The 12,119-nt window shown below is 39.7% G+C and overlaps 1 protein-coding gene across 2 annotated transcripts in view; it reads left to right on the forward strand.

The window, feature by feature from the left end:
• Positions 1 to 12,119, forward strand: part of FAM13A (family with sequence similarity 13 member A) — a 220,791-nt gene that overhangs the window by 25,622 nt on the left and 183,050 nt on the right. For both annotated transcript variants that reach the window (XM_017848380.1, XM_017848381.1), the window contains exon 4: positions 10,771 to 10,854. In XM_017848380.1, coding sequence (XP_017703869.1) covers positions 10,771 to 10,854 — 84 coding nt within the window. The remainder of the gene's footprint in view (positions 1 to 10,770; positions 10,855 to 12,119) is intronic.

Consider the following 12,119-nt stretch of genomic DNA (forward strand, 5'->3'; position numbering starts at 1 on the left):
GGGGGTGGATTCCTCATGAATAGATTAACGCCCTCCCTTGGAAGTGAGTGAGTTCTCACTGTATTAGTTTCTGCAAGAGCTGGTTATTAAAAAGAGCCTGGCACCTCCCCCTTGCCATATGATCTCTACACAGGTTGGCTCCCTTTTGCCTTCCTTCATGAGGCACTCACCATATGCAGATGCCCAAACTTAACTTTCCAGAGTGAGCCAAATAAATCTTTTTTCTTTATAAATTACCCAGCCTCAGGTATTCGTTTATAGCAACACAAAACAGACTAAGAGTAATAAAGCAGAAAAAATTAATTTGGCATCCATGTGTAGGATAAACTGAAGAAGAGGAGTTGGAAGAGGTTGTTTTTGACTCATTAGTCTATTCAGCTATTCAAGCATTTATTGAATGCCTGTTAGCCAGCTGGTATTCTATGAGCTTTAAAATAGCAGTGAATTTAAAATAATACCTGCTCTCATGAAGTTTACCTTTTAGTGGGGTGGGCACAGACAATAAACAATTAAGGAAGTTACTATGTCATCTGATGATAGATTCTGAAAAAAAAAAAATTAAACCATGATACACTCTTGAAATTAATGGTACTGTATATGAGTTGATGGGAGGGAAGGGAGCTGGGGAGCTTTTTTGTGTAGAGAAGTGAAGGAAGGCCCCTAGGCTAGGGAGCATTTGAGTGCAGATCTAAATGTCATGGCGGAGCAAGCCATACAGACTTCTGGAGGAAGAGCATTCTAAGCAGAAGGAACAGCAAGTACAAAGGCCCTGAGTCAGGCACTTGCACACTTGCATATGGTAGTGGATCATTATTTAAACCTCTGTGCAAATAAGTAAAAAGTAGAGCTTCTCTAAGTCAAGACTGTTAAATGAGAAAGCATGGTGGGTTCGATGGTCAAAGGAAAGCACCGTTGTTAGGAATAGATCAGAGCAACACATGGACATCTAAACCAATCTCAATTCAATAAGTACTGTGACAGAAGTAAAGCAGGTTGGAAAACGTAACTAGGGAAAGCTTTTTTTGGTGAGGTTGTTAGATGGAGCTTCTCCAAAGAGGTGATATAGGAGCTGAAGGAAAGCTCTATATTGGATTATAATAATTTTAAGACTGAGAGTCCAAACTTTAGAGCTTAATGATGCTTGATGTCTTTGTCCATCTTCCCTTGCTTATAACAGAATACCTGAAATGGAGTCATTTATATAAGTAATTTATTCTTTGTAGTTTTGGAGGCTGAGAAGTCCAAGCTGCAGGGGCTATATCTGTTGAGGGCCTTCTTGCTCTAGGTGGTACAGGGCATCACATAGTTAGGGGGCTAAGTGTGCTAGTTCAGATCTCTCTTCCTCTTCTTCTTTTTTTTTTTAATTTATAAAGATAAGAGGTTTCTTTGGCTCACAGTTCTGCAGACTGTACAAGAAGCATAGCACCAGCATCTGCTTCTGGCAAGGGTTTCAGGCCGCTTCCTCTCATGATGGAAGGGGGAAGGGGAGCTGGCATGTGCAGAGGTCACATAGTAAGAGAAGATGCAAAAGCCACTAATCTTGCTCCCATAATAACCCATTAATTCATTAACCCATTAATGTATTAATCCACAAATGAATTAATCTATTCATGAGGGCAGAGCTCTTAAAACCCAATCATTGCTTCAAGGCCCCACCTCTCAACACTGCCACGCTGGCGTTAAATTTCAATATGACTTTTGGTGAGGACAAATACTCAAACCGTAGCACTGGACAATAATGCTTTGATTTAATTCGACCACCCCTGCTGCAATTAATTTTCATTTTTTTCTTTACATGGAAATGACTGGTTGCCATTTTCTGTAGGGCAATTTTTAATAGACTTAAACACAATTAAAATTATAATTGTGTTTCATAAGGTATATAATTCATAAGGTTGTACCTGTGAATATTATTGTTGCAGTTCATAAAGTAATTATAATTAGTTCAAAATTCTATGTAGAATTTGACTACTTCTCAGCCTCCCATTTCTACTTCCCTGGGCCGAGCCAGAAAATTGCAGAGTTTTTCCAAAAATATATAGTGAAGATCTAGAAAGTGCTATTTTAAAATTCAGCTTATTCCTTTCATTAATATAAAGATAACATTATATTTCTTTTGAGTTTTAAGAAAATCTGCTTTTTTCAGTCAATCAAATTGAGATTCATTTGAGATACAGATGAACTGCAGAAGAGACTTCTATGGGATTAAAAAGGGTGGTCTGTAACGTACCAGTCATATGTATTGGACCCTGGTTATGTGCAAAGTAGCACTATTCTACATGCCCTTTCCTGTAAGAGGCCTCAGTCATGGGCTTTTGCTACTTCAATTTGTAATTGTATCAGTATTGCTGTCTGTCATCTGCTCTCCAGATCACCAAATCTGACCAAATCAACTATTGTGAGTTTGACCCCAGCACACCAAATGTGCTTCCTCCCTGTCATAATGTAGCTTCTTTTACATCTATCCTTACCCATCAGAAATAGAAAAGTGTGTTATTATCTTATTCCCAATATCACAGAGTCCACCAAAATTCTCTAATGGTTGGAAATTAATACTAAAAGGAAGGGAAATGTAGAAGTTGACAGTTTTATTTGTTCATTAAAAAATATTTATTAAATATGCACTGAATACTAGAATACACTGATCAAGTATCTTTACCCCTCATGAGCCTTAAAGACTTCTTGGAGTGGTAGACAATAACAAATTAAAGTGAGTACTGTGGTTGAAGGTGAAGCCTGTTAAGAAGAGAACAGCATAGTTAGAGAAGCCACTTTAGATAAGGTTGTTAAAGATGGCCTCTCTGAGGAAGTGGCATAGGAGCTGAAAGATAAGACTGAATGCACAGCTATGCTAGAACAGTGTGGAAAAGCATTCCAAGAAGGAATAAGAAGGGCAAATGCTGGGAGGCAGGAAGGGACTTGCGGTATTTGAAGAACAGAAAAGAAGGCCGTGGTGGCTGGGGCATAATGAGGAGAGGGCAAATGGTATGAGATTAGAGACATAGGCTAGATCATTGGGACTGTGTAGGTCATGGTAAGGAATTTGGATTTTATTGTAGGAATAATGATATATCATTGGAAGATTTAGGGTAAAGAAGTGACATCCTCTGATTTACATGTACAAAGCTTGTAGAAGGCAAGATGTTTGAAGTAATTTAGGTGAACAGTGATGGTTATGATTGGGGTGGCTGTGCACATAGGGAAGAGTAGACAGATTTCAGTTTATTTTGGAGATAGTACTGACTGGACTTGGCTGGTTGAATGCAAGATGTATGAGAAAGGGAGGAATCAAGGTAGATTCCTAAGACATTGTCCTGAGCAACTAGATGACATTTGCTAATCTAAGGAAGACTCAAAGACTGATGGTTTTTGTTTTTTTGTTTTTTTGAGAGGGAGTCTCGCCCTGTCATCCAGGCTGGAGTGCAATGGCAATCTTGGCTCACTGCAACCTCAGACTGACAAAATTTTTTGGCTGATAATTTATAAGCTCAAGTTTGAACATACTAAGTGTAGAGTTGCCAATTAGGCAGTTAGATGTAAGTAATTTGGGCTCAGGAGAAACATCAAAGACAGAGACACAAATTTGGGCAACATTATATATTGGTTGTATTTAAAAGCCATGAAGGTGAATGATTTCATATCATTTAGGAAAAGAAGACTTCTCTATATCAACTCTTGAGTCACTCGAACGTCCTTCATTCATTTATTCAACACACACATATTGAGTTCCTGCTATACGAGGCACTTCTTTATGGAATTGTGATCACAGTAGTAAAAGGAGACATATTATTTGCCACCGCCTTCTTTGCCACCGCCACTGCCTTCTTATTCTACTTCCTCTTCCTCTTCTTCTTCATTCTCATCCTCCTCCTCCTCTTCTTCCTCTTCCTCCTCCTCTTCTTCCATCTTCCCTCTACTGCTGCTGCTGCTGCTGCTGCTGCTGCTGCTGCTGCTTCTTCTTCTTCTTCTTCTTCTTCTTCTTCTTCTTCTTCTTCTTCTTCTTCTTCTTCTTCTTCTTCTTCTTGTTTCTGCTTCTTCTGCTGCTGCTTCTTCTGCTTCTTCTCCTTCTCCTCCTTCTCCTCCTTCTCCTCCTTCTCCTTCTCCTCCTTCTCCTCCTTCTCCTCCTTCTCCTTCTTCTCCTTCTTCTCCTTCCTCCTCCTCCTCTTCCTTCTTCTTCTCCTTCTCCTTCCTCCTCCTCCTCCTCTTCCTTCTTCTTCTTCCTTCTTTTTCCTTCTTCTTCTTCCTTCTTCTTCCATCTTCTTTCTTCTTCTTTCTTCTTTCTTCTATCTCGCTCTGTCACCCTGGCTGGAGTGCAGTGGTGTGATCACAGCTCACTGCAGGCTGGACCTCTTGGGCTCAATAGATCCTCCTGCCTCAGCCTCCTGAGTATCTAGGACCACAGGAATGTGCCACCATGCCTGCCTAATTTTATTTTATTGTTTTTGTAGAGACGGAGTCTCTCTATGTTGCCCAGACTTAGAGTTCTCTTTAGTAGAGGATTCAGAAAATAAACCAATAACCAATAGATATGTAACTGTAACTTTGTCGTATAGAGGAGGAGCAGCAGCCAACCATATGGAGTTGGTCTGGTTGAGTAGGAAAATGTCTTCCCCCTGTATGTTGGTCAAGGTTTTCCAGAGAAACAAAACCAATAGGAGGTGTGTGTGGGGGCGGGGGGGGTGGAGGGCAGTGGTGTATATATGTGTGTAAAGAGAGAGGCGATTTATTATGGGGTTTGGCTCACATGATTTTAGAGGCTGAAGAGCTCTATAATATGCTGGTAGCATGGCTCAGTCTAAGTCCGAAGGCTTCAGAGCCTGGGAGACTGCTGGTGCAAGTCCAGAGTCCAAAGGATGCAGAACCTGGAGTTTTAATGTCCAAGATCAGGAGAAGATGGGTGCCCCAGCTCTAGGAGAGAGAGCAAATTCACCTTTCCTCTGCCTTTTTCTTCTATGTATGTCCTCAGCCAATTGGATGATGCCTGTGACATTTGGTGAGGGTGGATCTTCCTCACTCAACCTGTTGATTCAAATGCCAACCTCTTCCAGAAACACCCTCAAAGACATACCCAGAAATAATGTTTTGCCAACTCTTTGGACATCTCTTCATTTAGTCAAGTTAACACCTAAATTTAACCATCACAAGCCACCTACCAGTGATATCATGGAAGCTAAGAGAAGAGAGTAATTCAAGAATAGTCACTTTCTTTAAATGTTACTAAGAACAAGAGTAAGATGGAGGCTGAGCTGTGACTAGTTTGGCAGATTCTGTGAAATAGTGAGACAAAGACCAGATCTCAGGGCACTGAAGAATGAATTGGAGATGAGGAAGCAGAGAAAGTGAGTGAAGATGGCTGTTTTAAAGGAATTTGCTATGAAGGGAAGCAAAAAAGTAGGATCATAGCTAATGGGAGATGTAGGATTCAGGAAGTATCTTTTAAAAATAAACAAACAAAAACAATAAGATATGACTGCAGAGCATGCTTGTGATTGATGGGAATGGTCATAGTGGGGAAGGGAGTGACAGGAGACCACTGAAGGAGCAGCCTTTGGGGAGGTGAAAGGAAATGAGATCCACTGTGCATATGAAGGGAATTGCTCTTTGATACAACCAGTCATATCTCTCTTTGTAACAACAGGGAAGGCAGAGCGGATTGAATGATTTCAGCTAGGTTTGTAGATTTGATGGTGTGGCAATGAGTAGCTTCTGCTCTAATGTTTCTGTTTTTCCAAATAAGTATGAAACAAGGATGGAAAGAAAGGGGTTTGAGAAGAGAGGGAAAGACAAGAAATACCATCTTGGAAAGTGGAAAATCAAGTTACGCAAGAAATATAGCAGAATTGCTGTACATGAGGGATGGTCCATTCAAAGTTTATGGTCATAAATTTAATGTGAAACCAATCAACCAATTCCGTAATTTTTTTCCAGCCACTTTGAGTTGCTCCATTCTCAGCACAGAGAAGGCATATAGCTGGATTCATCCAACATTATACTTTTGTGAGGTGAAAGCAATGATTGGAGACTGGAGGAAGGAAATTAAGGGTATTAGCAAGAGAATGAAGGATCATAAAGGGAATTTAGGAAGGGAATTAAGAAGGGACTAAAAGCAGGAGGAATGTACAGGGAGTTTTGAAGGGGATTTTATTTATTCAGTTTACTCAGTCACTCAACAATTGACCTCCTACTATGTGCCAAACCTAGTTGTAGGCTCTGTAGATATAATGTATTTATGAACAAGACCGACCAACTCCTCTTACAGAGTAGGGTGAGATGGACAATAAAGAATTAAAACCAGCCGGGCGCGGTGGCTCACGCTTATAATCCCAGCACTTTGGGAGGCCGAGGCGGGCAGATCACGAGGTGAAGAGATTAAGATCATCCAGGCCAACATGGTGAAACCCCATCTCTACTAAAAATACAGAAATTAGCTGGGCATGGTGATGCGTACCTGTAGTCCCAGCTACTCAGGAGGCCGAGGCAGGAGAATCGCTTGAACCCGGGAGGCAGAGGTTGCAGTGAGCCAAGATCACGCCACTGCACTTCAGCCTGGTGACAGAGCGAGACTCCACCTCAAAAAAAAAAAAAAAAAACCAGTAAGTGTAGTTTAAAGTCAGATATTTCTAAGGGCTATGGAGAAACATAAAATAGGGTAAGGGGATAGAGAGCAACAAGTGGAAGAGGAGAGAGGTGGTGATTAATATCCCTTCCCAGGTGGCATCCTGGGAAGAGAACCTGTTCCAGTGAAATTAGCAAAGACCTGAATGAAACAAGGGACCAAGTCTCAAAAGAGCTGTGGGAGTAGTATGCAAGGCTGAGGGGACAGTGAGGGCTTTTCTATTTTTAAATGTCATCAGTAGTTGAATATTAAGCAAAAGAAGCCATGATAAACAAGGTATTTTTTCCTTCCTTATTGTATTTTTAATTGGTGTTCTCATAATACCATGACAGCTGTTTTAAGCAAGTAGGTGTTATGCAAAGGTCATTAAAGTGAGCAACTGGTTCAGTCAAAAGTCTCATGTAAGTAGACCAAATGTTTAAAATAAATATAGATATACCCTATATGATCTATTAATGTCCAGTTTGACACTTCATTCTCCAGTGCCCAGCATTGGAATACCACCCATTCCAACTAGTAATAAGATTCAGTTGATATTTGTTGAATAAATTTTCATGCCTACATACAGTTTAACACTTAAAAAAACGAAACATCCCCCTCCAAGCTATTTCCAAAAAGTTCTTCTAAAGGAAGAGTTTGAACACAAGCCCAAGGTCTCTTTTGCCTTAAGAATGTGGGAACTTTCTTTACATGGCTTTGTAAAAAATGTAGATGTAATTCACATACCATTGAAATTCACTCTTATAAAGTATACAATCTACGGCTTTGTGTGTGTTCACAAAACTGTGCAGTCATCACCATTACCTAATTCCAGAATATTTTTATCACCCTGCAAAGAAACCTCAGCCAGGCACGGTGGCTCACTCCTGTAATCCCAGCACTTTGGGAGGCCAAAGTGTGTGGATCACAAAGTCAAAAGATCAAGACCATCCTGGCCAACATGGTGAAACCCTGTCTCTACTAAAAATACAAAAATTAGCTGGGCATGGTGGTGCACACCTGTAGTCCCAGCTACTCCAGAAGCTGAGACAGGAGAATCGCTTGAACCTGGAAGGCGGAGGTTGCAGTGAGCCAAGATTGCGCCACTGCACTCCAACCTGGCAACAGAGTGAGACCTGTCTCAAAAAAAAAAAAAAAAAAAAAACCTCATGTACATCAGACCTGTTAGCAGTCACTCCACATTCCCCACTCCCCCCAGCCCCTGGCAATAATCAATCTGTTTTCTGTCACTAAGTATTTGCCTATTCTGGACATTTCATTCAAGTGGAATCACACAATATATATCCTTTTGTGTCTGTATTCTTTCACTTAGCATGTTTTCAAAGTTCATTAATGTTGTAGCGGGTGTCAGTATTTTATTCCTTTTTATAGCTGAAGAATATTCTATTATGTGACTATACCATGTCTTGTTTATCTATTCATCAATTGATGGGCAATTGGATTGTCACCACTTTTAGGCTATTATGAATAATGCTACTGTTTGCATTTGTGTTTATGTTTTTGCTGTGGACATAAATTTTCAGCTTTCTCAGATACGTATGTACAAATATAGATGGCTTTATAAAGGTTTGTAAAATGTTTTATCTTAGTATTTCGTACTTAACTGCATAATATATGTTTTAAAAGAATAAGTTATCACCAGTTATTTGCTTAGGCTACTAGTTGAATTATTTAACTTTTCTCCAGAAATCGAAGTACCATGGGCCTTACAGGAAGGTGTTACCTGTGTCCTGTGGCTCTGCAGTCCCCTTGCTGGCTGCTTGCTGCACGCGTGGGGGCTGCTGTTTCAGTACCATTCTGATGGGGCACTGGGAACGCAACTCTGAACAGGTGCTGACTTGTCTTTTCATCAATAAATAGTACTTCTTCCCTGAGCTAGATCTTTTATCTGCCAGTTCATTCTCGGACTGCTAAACTTTACTTTGTCTGTATTGTCTGAGTTTAAAGTCGTAAAACAAAAAGTAAATGTAATTCATATAGGTGACATTTGCAAATAGGAGTTTAGAAAAAATGCTTTCAGAGACTTATAGGGAAGAGTTGACTGTCAGCCTTGTGCCCATTAATTCACAGAGACAGGACTGGAAAATAGAATAAAGAAATACTGTCACTTCTGTTTTATGCATAAGGAAGAAAGAATTATAGGCATTTGTAAACACTCAGACAGACATAGACAAAAATCAGACGTTTCTACTAATTTCCCTTAACAGCCTTATTTCTTTTCATTATATTCTAGCATTTACATACCAGTAGTTTAAAAAACGTGTACAAGCATAAAGCATAATTGTGTTATCCAAGCATAGTCAAATTACGCAATGGATTTTGCATTTGGCTCTCCTAAATGTCATGCTGGATATAGTTTATCCCTCTCACAGTGAGTCAGAAGCAGGAATGGGTTCATTCACTATTTCCAGAAAGCAGCTTACCACCAGCAGGTGCTGTAACTAGTGGGAAAGGGTAGGACCGGAATGCACACTTATTTAGGGATCTCTGAAATGTACCCTTTGGTACTTACATGAGGGCTACATGAGGCCACAGGCAGCTGAGAGTGTTGGCAGTATCTGCAGCTACTCCAGAACTTAGAAGAGGCTTCCAATCCCCTATGCATCTGGGAATATTTGTCCCTAGCACAAACCTGAGAACAGGTGCTGTGTACTGCTTTGTGGTCCAGACATGAGTCTCAGCTTTGCCACTGTCTATGTGATCTTGGACACATCACCTTAGAATCCAAGTCCCTCATCTGTAAAATCAGGGAGGCCGACTAGTTGACCTTTACAAAACTCTTTTGGCTTTAAAATGCTATGGCTCCACAACTTAGTGGTTTAAGATGCCAAGTATAGTATATTGGAGATGAGTAATATATAAAGGTATTAAGAGCTCAGGCCCTAAAGTTATACAGAACAATCTTTGAGTCCCCTGTGACCTTGGGCAAGTTTACTTAACTTCTGTAAGCCTGCATTGTGTTAGCCTTAAAGGGGAGATAATGATAATAGTTCCTAGCTCATAGGGCTATTGGGGGTAAAAATGGCATTATAAATGCAGAGTCTTTAGCAGTGCCCAATACATCATAAGATTCAATCTTTATTAATAGTAAGTAGTGTTGTTACTTTCTTTAGGGACATTTTATCCTAATAATATATTGCTCCCTTTAGAAATAAATGAATATAAGTCTAGCAAATTTTAGTAATATTGTGAAGTATGTAGACTCAAATTATGTTTAAAAGATTATAACGAATTAGCCATAAACTAAACTTTTAAAAATATATGATTTAGATTATTGAATGGCAGGAATGTTGGGGAAGAAATGGGATATAGAGGATTATGGAATAAGTGAAAAAAATCTGACTTTCTCCTTAGCCTTCTTGTTGTCTATAATTTTCCTTTTATGTATTCTTTTCCTATCTTAATTTGGAGATGGAATCATCTATGGAAAGCTTATCCAAGTGAATGGCTATTCGGAAGTGAGGCTTTGCATTATTGAAACAACAAAACAAGATTACCGTCATTTCTGTTCATCATGTAGGAATAAATAATAAATCTATACAGCTCTGCCTCAGCTGCCTCCTTGTAATTTCTGCCATTATTTTGGTAAATGTTGTTTTGGTGTGAACCAAGGACTTGGAGGTTTAATAATTCTGGAAACAGATACTCATATATTCTTCCACAGGGTGTTAATACAAAAGTATCACCATTTAATAGTAGTTTGCTAAACTATCTGAAGGAAATTGTTTAAGATCAAGTATGTAAAGAGTCAGAATCCATCTGTAAAATGTGGGGAATGTTGGCGACTTTAAGTTTGTTGGTTGACATTTTGGAGATTTAACTATTCACTTCTCAAAAGAAGAGCAAGCTGTCTATAGTGGATATGTATGTGATGAACTGACATAATAGTGCAGATAAGATTTTTAATGATCATCTCTGAATATACGTACTGTACATTTCCCACCTACTCCATCACCATCTTATCTTACTTTGCTGTTGTATATGACAAATAAGAGGAAAAGTTTTCACTCTATGTTACAATTTCACCAGCTTCTGATGTGAACAACTCAGTCCAGAAATGCTGTCTCTTAAAAACTGCTTTTCACTACCTTGTAATTTTTGGTTAGGGTAAATGTTCTTTAATCTCTAATGTTTCCTTTATACTTCTTTTGTAGGAGGCCAGTTATAAGAACTCCCTGCCCATCCTTTTAACAAGAGGCTTAGAAAGAGACATGCCAAAACCACCTCCAAAAACCAAGGTAAACTATGTTTGCTCTGTAGGCGACCACGTGAAATCTTTAGCATGATTCTTTGTTTTGTTGTTGTTGTTGTTGTTTGTTTGTTTTGAGACAGAGTCTTGCTTTATTGTCCAGGCTGGAGTGCAGTGGCACAATCTCAGCTCACTGCAACCTCCGCCTCCTGAGTTCAGGCAGTTCTCCTGCATCAGCCTTCGGGGTAGCTCAGACTACAGGTGCACACCACCGTGCCCAGATAATTTTTGTATTTTTAGTAGAGATGGGGTTTTGCCATGTTGGCCACACTGGTCTCAAACTACTGACCTCAGGTGATCTGCCTGCCTCGGCCTCCCAAAGTGCTGGGATTACAGGTGTGAGCCACCGCACCCAGCCAGCATGGTTCTTTATGCTCTCCTATTTCCACGTTCTGTTGCTTGCATTTCCTTCAACCCTTTCAGTTTTTTATTTGTTTGTTTTTGCAGGGAAGTAGGCATGAGAGAGTGTTGTGGGAGGATCTGGTGGTGGTGTAAAAGCACTTTGTGTATAGTACCTTTAATCCGTGGTTGCATTCAGCCAAAAATTCTTTGGATACTCCTATTATTGAACAGACAGTGATATTTTTTAGTAGATGGTTTTACTTCTGCTCAATAACAATTGTTTCTATGACACCATGCCTTTTGCAGGAACATAAATGGAGCTGGAGGCTATCATGCCTAGCAAACTAATGCAGGAATAGAAAACCAAATACCACATGTTCTCACTTATAAATAGGAGCTAAATGATAAGAACTATGAACACAAAGAAGTAAACAACAGACATTGGGACCTCCTTGAGGGTGGAGGGTGGGAGGAGGAAGAGGAACAGAAAAGATAAGTATTAGGTATTGGGCTTAATACCTGGGTGATGTACTGATTATGTACAACAAACCCTTGTGACACATGTTTACCTAGTAACCTTCACATGTACCCCCAAACGTAAAATAAAAAACTTTGAAAAGAAATATATAAAAGTAAAAGCCAAAATGTTTACTATTAAGAAAGAAAAAGGACCAGCCTGGCCAACATGTTGAAACCCCATCTGTACTAAAAATACAAAAAAAATTAGCCGGGATTGGGTGGTGGGCTCCTGTAATCCCAGCTAATTGGGAGACTGAAGCAGAAAGAATTGCTTGAACCTCGGAGGCAGAGGTTGCAGTGAGCTGAGACCATGCCTTTGCACTTTAACCTGGGGAACAAGAATGAGACTCCATCTCATAAATAAATAAATAAATAAATAAATAAATATATAAA

This window comes from Rhinopithecus bieti, unplaced genomic scaffold, assembly GCF_001698545.2.
Source record: "Rhinopithecus bieti isolate Rb0 unplaced genomic scaffold, ASM169854v2 scaffold_31076, whole genome shotgun sequence".
Taxonomy (NCBI): domain Eukaryota; kingdom Metazoa; phylum Chordata; class Mammalia; order Primates; family Cercopithecidae; genus Rhinopithecus; species Rhinopithecus bieti.